General features: G+C 39.2%; 2 protein-coding genes and 1 non-coding gene across 3 annotated transcripts; all 3 read right to left on the reverse strand.

Moving 5' to 3' along the window:
- Nucleotides 1-2,950: 2,950 nt before the first annotated feature.
- On the reverse strand, nt 2,951-4,638 carry LOC103697632 (BAG family molecular chaperone regulator 8, chloroplastic). The gene is made up of 2 exons (XM_008779540.4): nt 3,839-4,638; nt 2,951-3,751 (listed from the first exon to the last, which is right to left on the reverse strand). Exons 1-2 carry the CDS (start codon nt 4,526-4,528, stop codon nt 3,203-3,205), a joined length of 1,239 nt encoding a protein of 412 aa, XP_008777762.2. The 5' UTR covers nt 4,529-4,638; the 3' UTR covers nt 2,951-3,202.
- Nucleotides 4,639-6,194: 1,556 nt separating this feature from the next.
- Nucleotides 6,195-11,672, reverse strand: LOC103697631 (SNAP25 homologous protein SNAP33-like). The gene is made up of 6 exons (XM_008779539.3): nt 11,470-11,672; nt 9,217-9,787; nt 7,692-7,785; nt 7,487-7,614; nt 7,301-7,398; nt 6,195-6,482 (listed from the first exon to the last, which is right to left on the reverse strand). Exons 2-6 carry the CDS (start codon nt 9,700-9,702, stop codon nt 6,383-6,385), a joined length of 906 nt encoding a protein of 301 aa, XP_008777761.2. The 5' UTR covers nt 9,703-9,787; nt 11,470-11,672; the 3' UTR covers nt 6,195-6,382.
- Nucleotides 11,673-15,771: 4,099 nt separating this feature from the next.
- LOC113461366 lies at nt 15,772-15,878 on the reverse strand. Its single transcript, XR_003383593.1, has one exon. It is a non-coding gene; the product is annotated as a small nucleolar RNA R71 (small nucleolar RNA).
- Between the last annotated feature and the right edge of the window lie 7,421 nt (nt 15,879-23,299).

Here is a 23,299-nt window from a genome sequence, read left to right on the forward strand (position 1 = left end):
GTAATTTGCCACCACCACAAAACGCTATTAAAACAGTTTATCCAATCAGATTCAAAGCCTTCTTTTTCAATGCAGGAGGTCTCTTAACCAACATGCTCAAACAAACCAGACAGTTGGAAGCACTTAAAATGAACATCAAATCAATAAGCTTCACAACATACTGAAAATGAATATGTTCTTTGTAGTGTTCTTCAGCTAAACTTTTCATTTTAGTGTTATTACTAGCTGATATAATTACAGGGGATCAGGAAAAATAAATGATAATATTTTTCCTTTTCTTTGGGGTTCCATTTTTTAACTCAGCACTGTTTATTCTAGTTACTGCTAGATTTTCTCGCATTATAAACAGACCTCTAGGTAAGCATTGGCGCAACATGATAAGGTTGCTCCATTATGACCCGGATATCACAGGTTTGAAACACGGAACCATACGATCCATATCCGGGGTAAGGTTGCATCCATCTAATGCTCCCCAAACCCACAATGGCGGGAGCCTCGTGTCTACCCATGGACCGTAGAGGATCCAAACTCATGAGGAAATTCTTGTGAGTTGTGATAGATCGCTCACCACATATCTGAGGTCAAATCTAAGGACTAAGATGGTTGCTTGTGTTGCTATCTTCAAGTCCTACGTAATGTAAGAAATAGTAGCAATATGCACCTTGGAGAGCCATGTGTTAGTACCTTTTTCATTATTATATTTGGGAAGAGAGGAAAAGGAACCAGGGGGACTGTCACAGCCTATGGTAGGTCTGAAAAGTTATGAGACATATTTTCAGTTTCAGTGATTAAGAGATAATTAGTTATGGAATTATCAGTTCTCATTTCTTGCATACACTGGCCCAAAATTGTTCCTCCTGTAAGTTTTGACAATGAACTATGCTTCTAAGATTTTGGGCATAATTGAATCTATGAACTGATATATCATGCTTGTTTTATATTCAAAATCTGAATGGATCAAATGATTGCATGGAGAACAGGAGAATTCTTCAAAGTTGTGGGTGAAAACTTTGTCCTATTTCAATCTTTATAAAACTGTCTTTGCTTCTCATAGTTGGAATCTAGTTTTAAGACAAAAGATCTTCAGATGACCTTATATGATATATTTAGGCATAGAAAAAATTTTAGCTGGTTCAAAGCAAGCATAGACATTGGGGGGAAACTTTGTCTCCAGCATTATTTTTTTAACTCCACCTAGTCTATAGATGCAGAACAAACTTAACCTTCTAAGAATACTGATGTTAGCTTGTGCCTTGAATAAAAAAAATGGTATGCTAGAACAATCTCAAGCTGGTCCAATGATCTCTGTACCAGAATTAAACGTGCAGTGCAACAGACTTGCAACACTCAATTGACTTTGCTAGATTTCAGATATCAATTTTTGTTGAAGCTGAATTTTGCCATATATCGACATAACATCAGTTTATACATTGAAAGTGAGAATATTTAAAACATCTTTGGTCGTGAGACATGTTTTAACAAACTGAGATCCATGAGTTCTCACTTGTGATTTGTAATGTTTTCAAGTCTATGAAAAACAAGCAAAATTATGACCGGTTCTATCACAATCGAATACCAAGAAAGCAACTTCTTTTCACTGAAACTAATTAAAGATTGCAATCCGCCTTTGCATAAGGGAAATAAGAAGCTCATTTTTATGTAAGTAGAGGCCATGTTTCACAAACTTAACAAATGGTTTGAAGTGCAAAATTTCTTTTCACCTAGACCTGCTCTGGGAGCTGGAAGAGCCCTGGGCATTTTTACTCAAGGAATTTACAAAACTAGAGGAGCAAGTAGATTCTAGTAAAAGAATTCAATAGCCATGACCAAGACCATGAAAGTAGAAGCCTGAAGCAAAAATCTAGAAGCATAACTCAAGATTGTATTAGTAAATCAGCAAAAATGAGATTTACACTATGAAAAGCGGGACAATGTTTCACACAAAGAGCAACTATCCAAAGGACACTTTTGAAGCACAAACCAGTCTGCTAATTCTACTATCCTACAGAACAAAACTGGCAAGAACACAATAGAAAAACATATTGTCACGAGGCAACAATTTCCCATTCTGCACAAGCAAGGAAACAGAGTCAGGAAGATGGGGAGCCAATGCAGGAGACCTTGATACATATGTGGGTACCCTACTTCACCCAAAAGCCTAAGCTACTAGGTTTTGAGAACAACCATGCGTATCAACCCTTCCTTCTCATACTATTTACTCGATGTGGGACTAAACCTCACACATGACCTTCAAAACAGAGAAACCCAAACTCCCATTTTGATCCCAGTAATTCTACCATGTCTATATCTGCACCAATTATCTATAGTGCCATAAGAGCCCCTCATATAACATGAGCTGATAATCAGAACAAGCCCTTGAGCAAGCTGAAACCAGTCAACCAATAGGATGAAGTCGCAACTTCAGTTCACTTTGGTAGATTTTCAAATATCGAATTTGACTTGCAGATTAATTTATTATTCTATGGTTATCCTCCGTATAGAATCTGCATTCTGTATTAAAGTGAGAACACTTGGAAAATCTTTGGCCATTAAAAGGTCTCTAAGACTCCAACAATCTGTGTTATGCGACTTTCTTGCTTGAGAAAATAAGATCTGTGTGATGTATTCAAATCTCACTAGATATAATTAGAATATTATGATGAGTCCTATCAAAATCCAACTATACCAAGAAAGCAACTGCCTTGATCACAAATTAATTAAACATAAGCCTGTTTCAAGCTTGTGTAAGGGTAGTAAACTTCACATATCAATAGAAAGTGTAACTGAATGAGCTCTGAGGCATCCTAATCGGTGGATTTTAAGGGAACGACTACATCTGGGAGTCTTCAAGCTAGCAGACAATACCTTGCTATCACCAACTAGACCCAATCACAACAATTACTTACCCATGGCCAAGAATACGATAGCAGCAGGAGAATAGAACAGAACATAAGTAAATCACCAACAATGAGATTAGTTTACCAAAAGTGGGACAACATCAATACCTGAAACGATTAGCCCAAAGGGCAGTTCAGAAGTACAACAGTCACTTAGCTAAGCCTACAGCACAAAATGACTAATAACACAACATCAAAACAGCAGCTGTTCTCTTACCTTTCCAAGAGGCAAAGGACCAGCAAAGGCAACCAGCCGTGGTAAAATCATAGATGCGAACGAATAACCTCAGGATGTGGTGCAATCACTATACTCTTCTCCGCTCCATTTGGACAGGCAAGGGAGCAGAGAGACCACTCAAACTGCCATTCTGACCGCAGAACTTGCCACCATTTCCATATCTATCTCCATTCTCAGAACCAACTTCAGAGCCCCTCTCATCACCCTTTGGCTGATGAATCCTTTCTTCTGGTTCCGAATGCTCTGATATCCTGATTCCTGCGACTTCCCTTCCGAATCGCTCTACGTGACCTCTCCGAATACCGTGATCACTGTATTCTTCATAATCCTCTGAAAATGGCTCAGAGGCGCCAGCAGAAGCCCTAGATCCCCTCCCATTCTCAAAAAAGCTCACTTTTTTCCCCGGCTTGGTAGATTGTAGAAGCACCCCATCATACTCGGGAGCCCTAGCGACTCCTTCAAATCCGTCGCTTCCATTAGTGCCCATTTCCGCGATCTCCACTGCTCTGAGAGACATCTCGCGCTCTTTCACCAGCACCTTGTCCACAAACTCCAATATTCTGACCAACTCTCGGCTGATCGACCGTTTCCCTTCTCGAATCATCGGATCACCGCTCTGCCACCAAATGAAAGAAGGAAATCCATAAAGATTCTGGATCCGATGGACAGAAAAAACAAAAAAAAAAAATCCTTTTTGGCTAACCTGGATAGAATCGAGCTGGAGGAGGAGATCCATGGCCCTCTCGGAGAGAGCTCTGGGATCGCGGCGGGCCGTCTGGTCGGAGAGCGAGGATCGGAGGGCGGCGGCGTGGGATTTGATGGAAGCGAGGCGTTTGAGGTGGCGCAGGGTCTGGGACCGCCGCACCAGGAAGAGCCGGAAGCGCGCCTGGATGGTCCTTGCCGCCGCATCTCGAAGAGAAGGACGATAGGAGGAGGAAGAAGAAGAAGAAGAAGGCGGACGAGACGCCGGCGAGGGTTGTGGACGAGGAGGAGGCGGAGGAGACAGGGGAGGAGGGTGGGGAGAAGGGGAAGAGAGGTGGGGAAGAGAGCATTCGAGGGCGGCGACGCGGCGAAGAAGGGAGTGGAGAAGAGGGTGAGTTTGGTGGTCATGGTGGTGATCCTTTGACTGCTGATGTGTTGGGGGTGGGGGTTGGTAGAAGGGTTGGTGGGATTTGAGATAGTGATGGGTGTAGATATGAGGAGGGGATGGGGATGGGGATTGGGATTGGGATTGGGATTGGAGCAGGAGCTGGGTGGTGAGGGCTTGAAGGAGTTGATCAGAGGTAAGGAGAGGGGGAAGAGAGGGGGTGGAGAAGGAGGAACAGCAGGACGAACAAGAGCAGCAGCAGCAGCATTGATGGCTCTGGTGGTGGTGGTGGTGAGGGGAAAGCATCTGAGAGAGAGAGAGAGAGCAAAAGGCGGCCGCCGGAAAAAGAGTGAGTCAAATGAGGAGGCGGCCTACTTTGGGATGATTCTTATATAGGAAAAAAAAAGGGTCCAGGGAGATGAGATAATATGATGGTCCTTTTCAGACAATGGTTTTCAGGATCCCGCTTAGGGGAATGAAATCAATGGGAGAATACTTGATTTATCAAGGTGGGGTGCTCTCTCTCAAGCTAGTTTTGTTTGTTCCTAGATAAGGATATATCCGGTTGATCCTAACATCAATTTTTATTTTCTATTGCAATATGTTATTAAAGATGTAAAAATATATAAGATGGCCTACTTGAATTTCTCCTCCACAAAAATTATATTTTAAAGTCGAGCACTGAACAGCAAAATTCGTCGTTTCGATACCAAGCCTCAAACTAGTGCCATACTAGCAAAATATCATCACAGTATAGCATACCGAATATCAATACACCATTTATATTGAATATCGGTATCGAACTGGTATGGTACGATATGTCCTATACCATTTGGTTCGGGCTGGTACAATATATTATGCAAAACAGATTTGGATTGAAAAGGATTCCATCACCATTATAGCCTGGATTAACAAATTTTCAAATTGCAGGGGTGGAAAAAGAATCCCTTTTGCATTTAAAGCATTACACATTTGTAGAGAAGCAAAACAAGCTGCTGATTGGATTGCACCCAAAGCTCTAAATGGGGACTAGCTGCCCTACCACCGGACCCGAGCCGAATCTTGAGGGCTCGTTTGGTTCGCGGGAAAAGAAGGGGGGAAAGTGTGGTCAACGAGAAAGTAATGAGATGCCTCTTGTTTGGTTGGAGTTTTCAAAGGAGAGAAAAGGGAAAGTTGTATTCCCATGGGAATGTGATTCCCACATTTCATGGGAAAGTCTTTCCCATGAGAAACATGGGAAAGTTACTTTCCTATGAGGTGGGAATCACTCCATTTTTACTTTTTCCCAAAAAGTCCCTTCAGCATTAAAGAAGCATTAAAGAGGCATTAAAAACCTAATTTTTATTAAGGGCATAATAGGAATTATATATAACTTTCCTAGGAAAGTGGATGGCCAACCAAACATAAGCACCTTGAAAATTTGTCACTTTTCCATGGTCAACCAAACATGCCAAAAGTACTTTTCTAGGCATCCTCTTCCTAGGAATTTATTTTCCAGGAATCATATTTCTGGAAAGGAAAATGCTTCCCGCGAACCAAACGAGCCCTGAATGAAAAGGTAATGCTTCAGAAAGTATACTTTTCCTTACAGGCTTAGCCTCCATTTGTAACCCAAAAAAACAAAAAACAAAAAAAATCACATGCGGCGTCAATGACGTGCTTTCCATCGTGACTCGTGGGACCAGTGCAGGCTTTTGATCTGGATCAGGTCTCTCAGCCACAGCAAGATGCCTTGGATCTCATGTTTTCCAAGTTGAGCGCACCTTAAAGACATCCGTTCTTCCAAATGAGTTTAGTATAGTGTCATCTTCGGCGGTCTTCCCCAGGAACCTATATAATCCATTCTTGTTTCTAGATAAAAAATTTAAGCTCGTTTTTCTTGCCTTTTAGATCATGATTTTCCATAGGAAATCCCAACTCTTACCATGATGCAAATTGTCAAAAAGAAGAGTGGTAAACTTGACAAGGAAAGGAAGCATAAAAGCATGCAATTAATGGCAATCCGATTTATAATGTAATGTATGCATACAACCAGCATGAGCCAATTCAATACAATGGGTAAAATGTTATGATAAAAGTATGATGCCCCGGTCATGGTCACAGGAAGTTGATGAGAACCAGCTTCTGTCTTCAATAAAGATCCTTTCAGACATTATTGATCTATTTCCCAAGCAGCCGACGCCCTCGAATGTTTGCTCCTTTCACTCTGAAATTTAGTTCATCAACATCATCCTGCATATTATCCAGAGCTTTGGTTTGCCTGCAATTACCAAAGAAGTCCAATTTAGCAGAGAAAACGAGGGGGAGGCTCACTGAGATAGGAATCGATAAAAATAAACAATTAATGTAGCCTATGCTCAAAAATTTATGCTTTAATGCAGAATTTAGTGACCAGAAATGAAATGCTTGGATAAGATCGCATGTGTCATTAAGTAGCTTATGTCATAAAACATCTAGCAACGCCAACAATAAAAATGTGCCTCGGTGATTACCTGAAAAGCATTCCTTGTACAAAATGAATTCACTCAAAGTCATCAACTAAAGTTCCATCCAAAGGAGGCAGGGGAAAGAACAATGCATAGCAATAACATGATTCAATGACATACAACTGATACCCATATAATAATGAGATCCAGTCCTCAATATTTTCCACACCTCACCAGTTCAAACACTCAGTTAAATTTGGGTGTATCCCATGATACAACATGATACAAGCTCGCGATGCTACATGACGCCCACGTCAAATTGATGAAAATAAAGGATAAGTATTCTTGTTCTCACTATTCATCTATAGCATCATTCAAAACTTCAGGGAGGCAGCACTGCCTACCACTTTTTCTTTACCGTAATGCCCCTTGACACCACATTTTTCCCCCCAAATGCAGAACTCTACCATACATACAATATCCTAGTAAGAAGCGGATCATCTACTGGGATTGGCTTCAGCTCAGGGCTGAAGTCATAAATGAATGAACTATGAAGCCTCTAACCAAAACCAGCAACTACAAGTACTCCAAATTGAAACCCAGGCCAGGCCAAGATGACAAAAGGGGAACAGGAAAGAAACAGACAACTGACCTATCCATCTCAGAACCCATGTCAATAGCCATGTCCTTCAGCTCACCCAACAAGTTACTCAAATCAGAAAGGGCATCATCTTGCTTGGCCTTCTCTATCTGTTGAATCAAACCAGATAATAAGATAAAGTACATTGGTTGTGTACATAGCTAATCATAATTTCCTGTTTCCTACTATCAGCATTACCTCAACTTGCTCCAGCGCAGATGTCGGTTCAGAAGGAAAAGTTCGAGGATTGGACCGAGGCAAAGGACCTGACAATCCCAATTTCTGTCTCTGCTCCATGTGGCTACCCTTTCGTATAAAAGAATCATCTGTATATAGCTTGACCAAATTAGATAACAAATATAACCAAGACATATCACCCTATCACATTTTATTTAAGATTTACCTCTTGTTAAAGCAGGCCCCTTTATTGTACGAGTTTTCTTTGGCTTCCATGTCTTGGAGAAAATTCCCCCAAGACTTCCCAAAAGCTTTTCACCCTGGGCAAAAAAGAAAGAATGTATGAATTAGCAAGGAGATCCGTGTAAGAAAGAATGCCTCGCTAGCTTATCCTATCTTGTTTAAGTTGGAGAAGATGGGAACTTTAACAAAAAGGCAATTCCTTCAGGTTGCAGATAATCTAAAAACAAAGCAATGACCAAACAATCAAGAAATTTGTAATCAAATATATTTCTAAAGTCAAATAATTCATCAACTTTCAATAAACATGTGGCTTTAATACTAAAGGTTGAAATAGAATATGTTTGTAAGCTGCACAGTAAGCATCTGCATTTCTGTTCACCAGGGAAAAAAAAAAGGATCTGCATTTCTCATTTTGTATACAGTGAAAGCCACAAAAAGATATTAAGTTTAGATGATTTAGTCTTGAAATGGACTTTTGTTTTGAATGGAGTTGAAGTGGGACGTTATATTATGATAGGTGGAACTGTATGTGGTATCATCTGTATAAAGGTGCTGAAAATAAAGGAATGGCAGAAGTATTGTTCCAACTAGCATCCCTACAAATACAACTTATTCCAAGCCTCCCTGGAAAATACCAGGGAAAAAAAAAAGGATCTGCATTTCTCATTTTGTATACAGTGAAAGCCACAAAAAGATATTAAGTTTAGATGATTTAGTCTTGAAATGGACTTTTGTTTTGAATGGAGTTGAAGTGGGACGTTATATTATGATAGGTGGAACTGTATGTGGTATCATCTGTATAAAGGTGCTGAAAATAAAGGAATGGCAGAAGTATTGTTCCAACTAGCATCCCTACAAATACAACTTATTCCAAGCCTCCCTGGAAAATAGAAAAAGCAAGATAACTCCTAGATAGGGCCTCATCCTATTTTACTATATGACAATCATTAAATGTTGAAAGATTTCCTTTCTTCACCCATGATTCACCAAAAGATACCAACAACTAGGAAGTATCTCTGCAGCTAATTTAATGTCAGCGGCAATGCCAAATCTCAGCTAATATCGAACTATTAGATACATTTCTGCTGTATGATAATGTTTTCTAATTCTTATCTTAATGCTGGCATCCGGGAAGAGAGGAAGCTTATAATCAGTCTTGGGATTAAAAAAAATAATAATAAAGGAAATATCAGCTCGCTATTTTAACAGTTCTATAGCATATAATAGAAAAAATAGACACCTCAATTAATATAAATGGCATCAAATGTTATCCACACCAACTGACACAGTAATTTAAGTAACAGAACCTCAGAAGTGCAAGATTCTTATAAAGTATAATATGATATCTTATGAATTAATCACGTGCCCTATTGGTGGACAAGAAAAAACAAAGCATTCATAATCCTGCAAATTTTCAAAGGAAAAAGGCTTCACATCTGGCTAGATTATCATGTTCAAATAGTAGACCTACGTTCAACAGAAAAGAGCATCAAGTAAAGAAAGCATACCCTACTAAGTTCATGATCAACATCTATGGTAGTTAGATGAGTCCGATTAATTTGCTGGCCCTGCTGATGCAGGGTGACAAGAGTCCTTGAAGCATCGTCTCTCATCTCTTCAGCTATCTTCAAACAGCCATTTACTTTCTGAGTAGTTTCGTCAGCCTTGTATACAGCATAATTTTCTAGCTCTTGCACAGACTGGTTTTCAAAACCCCCCGATTCACGGAAGTCATTCTTGTATTTGTTTCTTGCGGATGAAAAGCCTGAATATGATGATGAAGTACCTCTTCCTTCATCCTCACTATAACCAAATTGGGAGCTTTCCTTATTTGCCCTGCTAATCGCAGGGGCTGAGGAAGCCCTTGCATTCTTGTGATTCAAGTTAGATTCCGAATCAGAATCAAAAGGATTGGAACCCAAAAACCCAGGATCAGCAGAACGTTGCTTAGAGGCCTTAGACACAGGTGTCCTCATTGCGCTAATTTTTGACATGTCAACAGCAGTACAGAGATATCAAAACAAGCAGTAAACAAACAGCGAAACTCTAAGCACCACTGAAATCTGTCAAATGTTATTCCTGTCAGCACAAGAAAAAACTGTTAGAATATAATATCAATGCTATCCAACATTGAATTCGGAAAAATGTTACTTAAATGACACAAACACACTATAGGCCAAAGGAGATGGAGATAAGGAGGTAAACACAAAAATAATGTCACAAACAAGGTGAAAGACAATGTTTATCTAAAAAAGTGAAAAGACGTGCCTGAACAAGATAAAGATCAAACTAAAATCTGCATAGTGATGGTGAGGAAAAAATTAACATGACAAATGCTTTAATTAAGTAAACGGATCAAATTAATGGAAAAGAAAGAACAAGGACAGGTTAAAAGCATTGCAGAAATCAATATGATATAAAGAAACAACAGACAAGACAGTGGAGGCAAAGGGGGAAGAAGGAAAATAATAAGATCAGGTCTTACAGAGGAGTATCGAGAAGCTGCACATTTGAAATAAGAAAATTAACAGGCAGATCAGGTATTAGAAAAATACTGTTAGCTGACTTCAGAATTAATTTATGTGGCAATGAATGCATGCATCATAGAAAGAAAAATCCAGAAAATTATGAAGTAATATTTTAAAAAATAATCAAGGGGATCAAAAGTATACTCAGAAACATCAGTGACCACAATATAAGGAGATAGCAATGGAAAATCTGAAGCATATCCATAAGTTAATTGGAGAAGCTATATTACCAGTACATATGTTGAAAACCAAAGAGTACCGATTCTGCTAAACGATAGTAAAAGCAACAGCAATTGAAATGAATAACCAAGCATTAGATATTCAATAGACGTGAATCAAGAAAGAACTACAATAGAAATCTGATATGGGTTAATTTTTAGAAAACAAAAACAGTTCAAAAACTGCCTTGCTTCAGCTTTTCATCTTGCTGCAAATACAAATCACCAACGATTACAAATACAAATGGATTAGGCACTAAGATCTCTCTCTGTCTCTCTCTCTGAGAAAAGATCATATAATAGAAACATTAATAAGTGATAAGAACAGAGATAGATGACAGCAGACCAAACGCTAGATTCGGGAATTTAGAAACGGAAGTAGTTGCAAAGATAATAAAAGACACATGATTCTGATAAAAGCCTAGACTAGCGAATTTTCAGCCCATACAAGAATTTTTCCTTAGAAAAAAACAAAGGGCAAATTACAACATACCATCAGTAAAAACTCAAAACCTCAAGAATCGAAAATTTTCTTTAGACGCCAATCAGAACCCAGAAAACCGAATCCAGTAGCCACAGAATCAGAATCAACATGAGGAAAAAGGAGGAATTTTGAAAGATGGGTATGATTCCAAAATAAATAAAATCAACGGAAAAGAATCAAGTCTTCCCATTTCCTTTACACCCCCCAAGAAAAAAAGTCCACGGGAAGAAAACGAAGAGAAAAGATCGTAAACGCTCAAAAAAAATCAGCAAATTAGACATTAATAAATCCGGTTATAAACTATAGGTCGAACTGGGCTCGAAAATTACAAAACGAGCGACACCTCCAAGAACTGAAACATTTTCCAATACGACGATCAAAGTTAGACCGAACGGAACCATTTCTTCTCAATCTCTTCAAGAACTCAAGAAATAACTAATAAAACAGTAACATAGATCACAAACCCTCGCTGAAACCAAGAACAAGATATCAAAGTAATCAAATCCACGGATTTTGAAGAAAGAAAAGTACCTCGGAAAATAAAATCCCACAACGATAGGGATCTGAGCACCACGGCAAGTCGAAGAAACGATGGAGGAGGAGTAGAAGGTTAAAAAGACGAGCTTTCTCTCGTCTCCCACGCGGCGATCACGTCAAAAGGGGGCCGCAAGACTGCGAGCGAAGGGGCGAAGGTGGTAAGAAACCGAGAACGGCGTCTTTAGTCGAAACTAACTTCGATCTATTATTATCCATTTATATTTTTTTTATATTTTTAAAAGAGATTTAGACGGCTGGGATATTCTATCGCCATGCTGCGAGCCTGCGCTAGAAAATTGGACCGTTGGACTCTGTCTCGTCTTACGGTCGCAGCCGTCTGGCTTCGCAGGCATCAGGAGATTGGGTTCACGGGAAACCCAGGGATCACAGATCAAACGGTTCCGGTTTGAGTGATTGCTGACGACATATTTTTGTGGGTTGGATCACAAATTATATTCTAGTTTGATGTTTTAACGATGGCGTTATTTAATTGAAGGTGTGGACTTTGTTTTGGTTCGGATGGATTCTAGATGACTTTGAAGAAGTCTTGGCCACGAGTCTTTGCGCGAAACGAAAGTCCAAGGGAGACCTGGTGGTAGCCGCGTCGTTCATACGATATCCTGCACGCTGGTGGATGGGCCGGCTGGAATTTGGAAATCGGAAGTGGCAGCGAACGTTACATCTGTCTGACGTTGAAGAAAATTGGCCATGGAAGGTTGAAGTTTTATTCAATTGGATTGATTGGCAATTGGTGGATCTGGATGGATGACGGAAAGGGTGGAAATAAGATTAGATATAATTTGATCGTTGCAAACTAATCCAAAATCATTGTAGATCGAACCGATTATTAATTTTTATCCATGGGTCAAATGAAATCCAATCCATAAATCAGTAATCAAAAAAAGCTTTTACCGTATCAGGTAAGTTATAGGGAAATTGCTGAATTTAAGAAGTTTACTTTATTTTATTAAACCTTAAGCACCAATGTTAGCTAACTTGATAGCTTGATTTTGTTTTCTCTAAAAAATTAATGCTATGTTGCACTGCTATATTCTCCACCGTGTTCCTTGTTTATCGTGGGAGGAGAAGATTGATGATATTCAGAAGTGAAAAAAGTGGTAGATTTGTTTGGATCGTAGCATTTCTTTAATTTTTTATTTGGATTTAAAAATTTTAATTTTAATTTATTAAATTGCATATATAATTATAAATATAGTTTATTATATATTTATTCTCTAAAAATTTTTATTTGCATGTATAACTCTCAAATGATTTTATTTTTTATTTTTGACTCATGGTGTTACTAAATTACTAATTTAATTAGTAAATGCCTTTATTATCTTCTTATATTTATATTCTTGATATATATATATATATATATATATATATATATATATATATATATATATATATATATATATATATATGTTTAATACAAACTAGATTTTGAATTTTTCATGAATGTTAATGTAAAAGGATAAGGTGTCCAATAAAATTCAAAACAATTATTTTTTAATGTCATCGACCAAGAAATGGGATGGGATTTTTTATATCATGCTTTGTCAATTAGATTGGATCTACTTGTAATACCTATATTCCCATCAAGACCCCCTTGTTGCAAGAGTTAGGATATTGTAGAAAATATAATAAAGATATTGTAAAGCTATTTGCAGAATGAGTCTTCTGGCACATATGGTCTTGCTTTCATGATAGATATAGTTTGCTAATAATCAAAAATAAAACATGTTGGCCTCTATATGGGATAGTCTTAGCCACATGTGACCTAAATTTTATACCAAAACACATCTTAATCGTGCAACCAACTTGACATAGATAATTCTCAATGACGTTTGCGGAAGATATCAGTCCTTAATTTGAAGCAAATTTAAGTTGTTTGACATTTGATTGCTATCATCAAACATCTATGAAATTTACGATGGAGTCCAATGTCATTTGAGAGAGAACAAAACAAAAAAAGGATGATGCGGGGTGGGGGGTGGACGGATGTAGATAGAGAAGGCATTGCAATTTTTTTCTGGCTGCGGCTTGGAAGGAAAACAGATGTAATGAGAGGACAAAAATGTGATCTACATACCACTTAAATTAGTATTATTGCTAACAGATAACGATATTATCACTGCTTTAATATTATATTTTTGTTGGGTGCAGGTGATCGTAAATCAAAGCTAAAATGCGCATTTAGTATAAATTGGGTCTAGAAAGATGCATAACCCAAGCCGCGCATGCTCAACTTCGCCATGGTCTGGTCAAACCCACCATTTATCAAGCACACTTGCATTCGAACGACATATGGCAGCCATCCGGAGGCAACGTGCAATGGAACATCCAAGGGCATACATTCATCAAGCCGAGAAGATCCAACGACGAATCGAGCCACATAATCAGCAGATCTGATTCCCTCTCATTAGAAAAACAAACATCAGCCATGAGCCATGAAAAAATAGGGGAGAAGTTTGTTTCATCCTTCCGCAACAAGTCCCAGCATCCACATTTCAGCCTTCTAGAGTTCGCAATCAATCCTTGCCATCTTCAGCCTCCCTGCATCCGCTTCTTCCGCGCTTCCGCCTTCCAGGAGCCTTTCCATCTTTACCATTCGGGCATCCCGTGTTCAATCTTCCTTCCTTCGCAAGCCGAGTCGTCCATCTTCCACGGATCACCTTCTGATTCAGTCGTCCGTGTTCCACCTTCCGGATCAGCATTCTCCCTGCATCCGCAGCTTTCGGAGCTCGCGATTCCCCGCATTCGTCAGCGATCCGTCTGCATTCCCGCGTTCCAACCTTTCGTGAAGCATCCCAGCCATCCGCGTGCGATCCTCCGTGTCCCAGGCTCCACGTTCCCAGCTTTTGGATTTCCTTCCACGTTCCCAGCCATCTGCATCCATCCGTTCCAACATTCCGTGATGCATCCCGCGTTCAAGTATCCCGTGGCCAGTCGGATGTGCATTTTGAGCTTCCCGGATCCCGCATTCGGGTATCCCACAGCCAGCTGGGATGTGCATTTCGAACGACGCCCGCATCCTAGCCATCCGTCTCCGGTGCGTTCCCAGGAATCCATCACTGGCAAGAGAGCTCTGGCGAACTATATGAGGAACTCTCTCTCGGCTAGGGCAAAGGGGTTATCTCTCATTCTTAAAAAAACAGAGAGGGGGGAGAAAGGAAAGAAACAGAGGATGCTCTGTTTCCAAAAAAAAAAGAGAGAGAGGCTAATGTTTGTAATGAGAGGCTGATTTCTTAAGTGAAGGGTGATGGAGGAACCTTTGATGTATTGCTTTTCTTGAAGTAAACTCTGAACCTTTGCTTTTATTGATTTATATTTTTGATGTGTTATGGATTCTTGCATAATTATTCTGTAGATAGTTCTTTAATGATTTATGTTTATTAATACATGGATTGCTTTAGTATTTGATTTGTCGTAGACGTAATAGGCATGATGAATGCTTAGAAGTTAAGTTCTTATGTTCATAAAATATATTCCATGATTAGATCTATTCTACTTTTATATCTTTAATCAAGGACCGAAGAGTTTATTTCTTGGATGCAATATAGTCAAGGGAGATTCCGGATCCCTAACCACCTCTATTTAATTGAACTTTGTTTAATTACTTATTATTCTCTACTTTCAATTCTTAGAAATCATCTCAAATTATATCTAAAATTATGCTAATAATACATAGACCTTCCGAGTTTTACTACTTGAGCGATTCTCTTGCACTTGGGAAAGCAATTTTGCAAACGCATCAAGTTTTTGGCGCCGTTGCCGGGGAGCGGCTGAATTGTTAGTATATTTTCAAATCCAATTAGAGATTTAGTTTAGGTAAGTTTCAGCTCTTAAAAAAAATTAATAATAATAATAATAATAATAAAAACTAGAAAAATTTTACATGCTAAAGTGGAATAGGGACAACACTGGTCGATTAAGTCGTACCTTTTGACAATCCCTTGAGACACATTCCTAAGATTTCTTCGCAGTATTTCATACCTTGTGAGATGGCTGATTTAAATGAAGATGCGGGGGAGTCACCACGATCGAGAATGTGAACCTCCTATTATGACTTTGAGACAATACCTACAACCTACAGGACTAGTCAACCTTCATGCATGATTTTTCTTGATAATGTAGGATACCAAGGATGTCCTCAAGCTGACGTTGTTCCCTTTTTCTTTGAAGGATAAGGCCAAAACATGGTTGAACTCCTTGTGGCCTAGATCAATAGGAACCTGGCAAGAGATGTAGAAAGAATTCTTGAAAAAGTTCTTTCCCACACAAAGGATCAATTTTCTAAAAAAGCAAATCAGTAATTTCCAACAAAAAGATAATAAAACCTTTTATGAATGTTGGGAGAGATTTAAAGAACTTCTTCTCTCATGTCCTCATCATGGGTTTGAAACTTGGAGAACTATTAACTTTTTCTACGAAGGTTTGTCTCCACAGTTGAAACAGTTTGTAGAGACCATGTGCAATGATAGATTTTTGGAAAAACAACCTGATGAGGCATGAGAATATTTTGATTCACTTGCTGAGACTGCCCAACTTTAAAATAACAGGGATAGAAACAATAAGCCTTTGCCCAAGCATACTAGCTTTAGATATGGGGGCTTTTACAACCTCAGAACTAAGGATTTTTTTTGTATTTTAGGCCAAATTCAATTGGGCCGGTCAAATAGACCAGGCCCAATTTCCTTAAAGGGCTGGGTCTTACATTTTTCCTCCTTAAAATAATTTCATTTCGAAATTAACTTACTTGAAGCCTCAAACTTTGAAAGGATGCAACCATCATATCATCGTCGAGCTCCTAAACAATCTCTCTTGTAGAAAGCCTGCTCACAAAATTTTGATATATAAAATCATGGCATCTCAAAACTTGATTCTTTCCATCTACAATACATAGTAAATTCTTTTGATCTCCTTCAAAAGAAGACTAACCTTCCAATCTTGGATTTAAATGCCTTAATTCTTTTCTCAAAAAATTAATTGCTCTTGATTAATTCTTTACAGAAATCATAATCGGCTTAATGAAAATAGGTGAAAGCTTTAGCATCAAATACTCTTCATAATGTACAATCCTCTTTTTTCATTTAACTTCGCTTATAATTAACCGATCTATCATAAGATTAGATCACAAACAACTCCAATCCACCCCTAGTAGAATATTCATCAAGGTCGACATATAACCTTAATCTCTTTCAATCAAATAGAGGGTTGATATCAATTAAAGAATTTCAAGTTTCAGATTTAGAAGGAAAGAGATTTATACCAAAATATTTTAGATCCATGATTAAGAATTGATAATCTATTAATTCTAGTCTCAAGATGCCAAAATTTTTTTTAGTATGAAATAAAATTGGAGAACCTAAGATACAACAATGATATCCAAGAATCAGAATATTTTTCTTTCACTTATCAAGAAAATCCTACCATACAAGAAAACAGATCAAGTCTTTTGTTATTAAAACTTGCCAAATCAAAGAGATAATATTTCTGACCAACTTAGAAAAATAATTCAGACCACTATGTTTTTGCTATGCACTCTGATTCAAACCATCAAAATCTTTTAGATTCACTAATAACTTTTGATCATTATACTACTTTGTATTATAAACTAAAGAGATCCAAAATTTTAATTTTTAGGTAAATCCCAAAAGAAAAACTTTGATTCTCATCCCCTAATTTACCTTGAGCACATCCATCTGAATTAATCCTTGAGTCAATTGAGACATTCAAAACCATCATATAGACTAGTAAAAAAAATTCAAAATGAATTGAATCTTGATTCTCCTGTCAATTTAACTAGACAATTCCAAGTCAAATTCCTACAAGTAAAAATAACTAGAAAAATTTTCTTAATGCTACACCAAATTAGAAGGCTTTAAATCAACACAAATGAGTAAAACCAAATCAATCATCTCTTCTAGAGTTTTCTTCGTTAAGATCTTTAGCATTTATCAAAAACCGACTCAATATTGTCAGTTTTCTTCGTTAAAACTGACTCAATCATTTCTCTTCTAGAGTTTTCTTCATTAAGATCTTCGTTAAAATTCAAGATCTTCATACAAATCTAGATTTCATTAGCAACCTTAACAATATTGATAAAAGACCATAGATCAACTTATAAATCTAAATTTTGAATTGAAGTTTCATATACATCACATAGTCTCTGGTAGATATAAATAAGATCTATTATTTTAGGTCCAAAGATAATAATTAAAATTATTAAGGATTCCACCAAGATGAATACTTTATAATCTCCAATAAAATCAATTATTTAATAAGAAAATAGACCTATTTGCAATGTTTCCAAGCATATTTTTCTTCAACATAAAAGTTTCATTCATAATCCACATACATGTTCAAACCTCGAAGAATATTCTAATTAGGTATCATAAAAAATTTTCATAGCTCAAATCTTAAACAATTTCTTATGAAGGGATCCTAACTTGCCACCAAATAATTAACTTCAAGCTAGAAGTAGTATACCTCCATGTCAAAATAAACTTCCAAAATAATTATATTGGACGATAATATTCCATGACTAATACTCCTTCACTTAATTTAGTCAAAATCTAATTAATCATAACTTGAAATGCAAATTGCTCTACCAAGAAAACTCCCAAAATAGCTTATTCACTGTTTGGCTATTAGCCCAGTCAGCCAGCATTCTGATTCCAATAAGCATCTCAAACAAAAATTCAGATAAGATAACCCAAATTTATCAATACTAAAAGCAAACAAAGACATTTGTCTCGTTACCTAATTTATACCCAAGTCTCAAACTTTACAACGAACCTTAAGGATCCTAAAACTTAGGACCTAATACCTCTATTCGTATCATAATCTCTAGTGATCTTAAATCTGAGCTCTGATACTACTTGTGGAGTGATTGATTAAAATCCCATTTGATTTTGATGAGCTCAAAGCATTTGAGTATATCTTTTAATTACTAATGAATTCAATTGAGTGTTTTAGTGAAAATCCTGTCTAAGTGTCCCAAGACTTGGTTCATAATTGTTGGATAAGTTAAGGAGTCTGTTTGAACCAATGTCTGAGACTCGAGTCGACTCCCGAGTATCACGAGTCGACTCCAAGCGTATCAAGTTCACTGGCACGAGCTCGAGTCGACTCCAGATGAGTACGAGTCGACTCCGACTGAGAACAGACAGAAGAACAGAAAGGATCAACTCAGAATCTGTCAACGAGTCGACTCCTGAAGTGCGCGAGTCGACTCCAATGTTCACCAAGTCGACTCCAGGGAAGTAAGAGTCGACTCCAAGCAGTCACAGGCAGAAAAGTCAGAGAGCAGTTTTCGGGTCTGAGATTCGAGTCGACTCCAGTGGAACGCGAGTCGACTCCGATGGTTGACAGGTCGACTCCAAAGAAAGCAAGAGTCGACTCTCAGCGGTACACAAAGAAAGTCAGAGACCATTTTATGGACTCTGAGATTCGAGTCGACTCCCGCAATACGCGAGTCGACTCCAAGACACCGCGACCCCAAGACAGACAGAAAACCAAGTTACTGCCTCTGAGATTCGAGTCGACTCCCAGACAGCTCGAGTCGACTCCAAGACAGCTTCACGTCAAAAGGCAGAAGACCATCTTTCGGAAACTGAGAGCCGAGTCGACTCCAAGAAAGTTCGAGTCGACTCCAAGACTGGACGAGCCAAAAGACAGAGGATCGGGAGTTCGGGCTCTGAGATTCGAGTCGACTCCCAGGACAGTCGAGTCGACTCGAGTGGACAAAATTCAAAATTGGATCCACGGACTTCAGTGGATGAGGCGACTCCAAAATTGCAAAGTCAGCTCCAGAAGTTGACGAGTCGACTCCAGGTCAAGACGAGTCGACTCCCAGTCGTGAAGGCAACTTTAATTCAAATTTGGAACAGTTGCCGAGTCGACTCCGGAAAAGCTTGAGTCGACTCCCGCTACAGCCGAGTCGACTCCTGATCGCGCGAGTCGACTCCAACCCACCAACGGTCATATTGTCAGGCTGCGCAGAGTGTTCAGAACGGGCAGAAAAAGCACTCTAACGGCTAGTTTCCGTGGGGGTTGGCTTAAATAGCCACAGAGGACTGTAGCAAGATAATAGAACAACTATTTCACTCCAACTAATCAAGCATTCAAGCTCTGCAACGTGCTCTTCAATGAAAAAGAGGAAGATCTGCATTTACTGCTTCCAACTACATCTTCCCAGCAATTAAAGCCTCCTTCTCCTGCATTCAAGTCGACTACTCTTTCAAGAGGAGACCAGAAGTTTAAGAAGCCATTCCTCATCTCCAATCTAAAAGCGTTTGAGGCTTCTTAACTTCATTTATTGTTCATATTGTTTTCATCTGCTTTTTGAGAAGCTCATTTTCTGTTTTCTTTCTACAACTTGTATTTACTTGGTTCAATCGGGGATTGAATCAAGGGGATTGAGGTTGGTTGGTGAGCCGAGTTAAAACCAACGTGTGTAAGGGTTCGATTGTGATCCCGGAAAAACAATCGGGGGTGGTTCTAGTCGGTGAGCCTGGAAAAACCGACCGAGTTCGTTGTGAGCTCGTAAAACAACAAGTTTGGTTGTGAGCTTGGAAAACAACCGGCTGTAATCCAAGGGGATTATAGTGAATTCCCAAGTGAGACTTGGGGAGTGGACGTAGGAGCAAGGGTTAGCTCCGAACCACTATAAAACTTGTGTTTGTGATTGATTGTCTCTCCTTCTTCTCATTTCATATTACTCACAGCACATAGTAATTAATTAAATAACTTGCAATAGTTTTTAATTAATCATCCATAACGTTTTAAATTATCTAAATTATTTTAAAACCCAATTCACCCCCCCTCTTGGGTTGTCTATCTGGGCAACAAGTGGTATCAGAGCCTAAACTCTTTGATGCGGGATGAATGCGAGGGATTTAAACATAAGGATTATCAGTAAGTTATGTTGATTAACTAGCCTAATAGCAGCAGAAAATTCAGTCACATATGGGATAAGAAAACATTAACATGAGCATAGTAATTTCAAGACTAGTTACCCGCATGTACTAATTCATTTAGGACTTAGAAGAATGGACCGTTGTGGTTGAGAAACCACTTGATTAGGACACTTCCTTCAATAAATCAGACCTAGAGTTGAGGTTTACCAAACATTGAACTTCTGAAACTTTTTTGGAGGAGGATCCTTGATCTCACTCTCGAAGGTTGATGATTGGATGACCAAGCTTCATCTTCCGTTGCAACAGGGCCCTTTTGCTATTGGTTTGGAAGGATAATTGACCCAATGACATGGAGTACTTTAAGGACCTGCAAAGAAATAGGGATTAGAACTTTGGCGTGAGAGGGGAATGAAAATCACAAAAGAAAAAGGAGGCGAGAGGAGGTAGGGCAGCGGTGGATGTGGTAGTGGCTTTAGGGCCTCACGCCCAACTTGGAACAAGGGCCTCACGCCCAACCTTCTCTCAAGGTGACAAAGCAAGATTGCTAAGGAAGAAAGAAGCACTTTTTATTCATTCATCAATTCCCATTACAAGATATCATGAGGAGGTATTTATAGACTTTCCTCATGATTTGAAATTTAAACACATAATGAATGGCGCTCCACATTTGAAGGCTTGGTTGCTAGAGAAAAGGAAAGAAAGTTGGCCGGCTTTAAGGGGGAGGATTTGAAAAGTTGTTGGCTCCCATTTGAAATTTTCTTGCATTTAAATTGTGACCGACCTCTTGGACTTTGAATTTGGGTGACGTGTCAACTTGTATGAGGTGGCATGGTGATTGGTTCTTCTGATGAGGTGGCATGACGTTGCATTGGTTTCTTTGATGAGATGATGTGGTCGACTCCTTATGCTTGACTTCATCCTGGTTGGCGTGCTTCCATTGGTTGGAGTGGTGGTGAGGTGGCCAGCTGATGTTGATGTGGATGCCGAGGTGGTGCTCCAAGGGTGTGCAAAGGTGGTGGTAGAAACATGCAACATGTCCTGACTTGGCTTGCTTTCTGACTTATTGAGGCTTGCTTTCTGACTTATTGAATTTATTTACAGGACTCGATCAAAGCCACAGTGACCTTGAGTTAATTGATTGGAGTCTTTTCTGGATTCTGGTGCCCGCACCAATTCTCCCGGGGTGGGAAGAATTCGACTCTGTCGAACAGGGGTTGGTTTGGCTGTGGTACTTTTCTAGGAGATCTGGGTTGAGTCTCTGTAGGTCCTCTCGAGTAATCCATGAATCATCAGATTTTGGTCGACCCTCCCAGTGAACCAAATAGCGTTGGTACCCTTTGTTCCGGGTGGTGATAGCTTGATCATCCAAAACATGTTCAACCCTATCTCTCGATTCTGGAAATGTGGCTGGAGGGCACTCACGTGTGGGTTCACTCTCAATGGGAGCATGATCAAAAGGCTCACTAGGTATCAATGTTGGTCCCTTATACTCTATAAGGTCTGAGATGTTGAAGGTCGAGCTAATACCAAAATCAAGGGGTAAGTCAACCACATAAGCATTAGGTTCAATTTTCTTTAATATCCTAAATGGACCTGCACTGCGGGCATACAATTTTTTCATAGTTCCCGGGGGAAACCTTTCAGGTTTTAGTCTAATCATTACATAGTCTCCTTCAATGAATTCCTTAGCCCGTTTGTGACGATTAGCTGCTTGCGCATAAGCTTTGTTACTCATGTCAATTTTCTTACTGATTTCATTATGTAAATCCCTGACATGTTGTGCATATGATTCTGCTGTCTCTGAGACTCGTGCATGTGAGGGTAATGGAATAAGATCTACAGGTTTCCTAGGTTTATATCCATGGACAATCTCAAAGGGACTCTTTCCTGTGGTTCTATTGACTGAGCTGTTATAAGCGAATTCAGCGCGTGATAATAGGAGATCCCAGTTTCCTAGGTTGTCACCGACAAGGCATCTCAATAAGTTCTCTAGACTCCGATTAACGACTTCGGTCTGACCATCAGTTTGAGGGTGGTAGGCAGTGGAGAATTTGAGTTTGGTTCCTAGCATATGCCAAAGGGTCTTCCAGAAATAGCTAGTGAACTTAACGTCTCTATCTAATACGATGGTCTTGGGTAAACCATGTAGCCTAACCACTTCATTTAGAAAAAGTTTAGCTATTTTTGAGGCATCATAAGTCTGGGAACAAGGTATGAAATGTGCCATTTTGGAGAATCGGTCTACCACGACATATACTGAATCATGTTTTCTCAGGGTTTTGGGTAATCCTAACACAAAGTCCATGCTAATATCTTGCCAAGGGCATTCGGGGACTGGTAGGGGAGTGTATAGACCGGTGTTTTGTCGTTGTTGCTTTGCTGTGGTGCAGGTTCGACATCGGGCTACTATTTGGGCAACGTTTTTCTTTAGACCTGGCCAAAAGAACTGGTCTTCAACTTCTAAGATGGTTTTGTTCCTACCAAAATGACCAGCTAGGCCTCCTGCGTGGATTTCCCAAACTAGAAAGTCTCGGGTGGAGGTACGGGGAATGCACAACTTATTTCCTTTGAAGAGGAATCCGTCGTGAATGGTAAAATCGGGAAATTGGCTCGAGGGTCCTTGACGGATTGATTGGTAGGTTTCCTTAAAGTCGGGGCAATGTTCATACTCCTCCTTGAGCCTTTCAAAACCTATGACTTCGGTACTAACAGAAGTGAGGAGCATAGATCGTCTACTAAGGGCGTCGGCAACACGATTTTCTTTTCCAGCCTTATGTTTCAGGACGAAGGTATAGGCCTGGATGTACTCTACCCATTTCGCATGTCTAGGGTTCAACTTTTTCTGAGAGTTGAGGAAACGTAGGGCTTCATGATCGGAGTATAGGACAAACTCTAGT

The sequence above is a fragment of the Phoenix dactylifera genome, unplaced genomic scaffold, assembly GCF_009389715.1.
Source record: "Phoenix dactylifera cultivar Barhee BC4 unplaced genomic scaffold, palm_55x_up_171113_PBpolish2nd_filt_p 000138F, whole genome shotgun sequence".
In the NCBI taxonomy this organism is placed as follows: Eukaryota; Viridiplantae; Streptophyta; class Magnoliopsida; order Arecales; family Arecaceae; genus Phoenix; species Phoenix dactylifera.

Excerpts from the sequence above, each read along its gene's own strand:
- LOC103697632 (XM_008779540.4), bottom strand. The coding sequence starts at position 4,528 with ATGCTTTCCCCTCACCACCACCACCACCAGAGCCATCAATGCTGCTGC. Across the intron at positions 3,752-3,838 it reads TCCAGCTCGATTCTATCCAG|AGCGGTGATCCGATGATTCG; the intron begins GTTAGCCAAAAA and ends ATTTGGTGGCAG.
- LOC103697631 (XM_008779539.3), bottom strand. The coding sequence starts at position 9,702 with ATGTCAAAAATTAGCGCAATGAGGACACCTGTGTCTAAGGCCTCTAAG. Across the intron at positions 7,615-7,691 it reads GGGGCCTGCTTTAACAAGAG|ATGATTCTTTTATACGAAAG; the intron begins GTAAATCTTAAA and ends AGCTATATACAG. Across the intron at positions 7,399-7,486 it reads CTGCGCTGGAGCAAGTTGAG|ATAGAGAAGGCCAAGCAAGA; the intron begins GTAATGCTGATA and ends TTGATTCAACAG.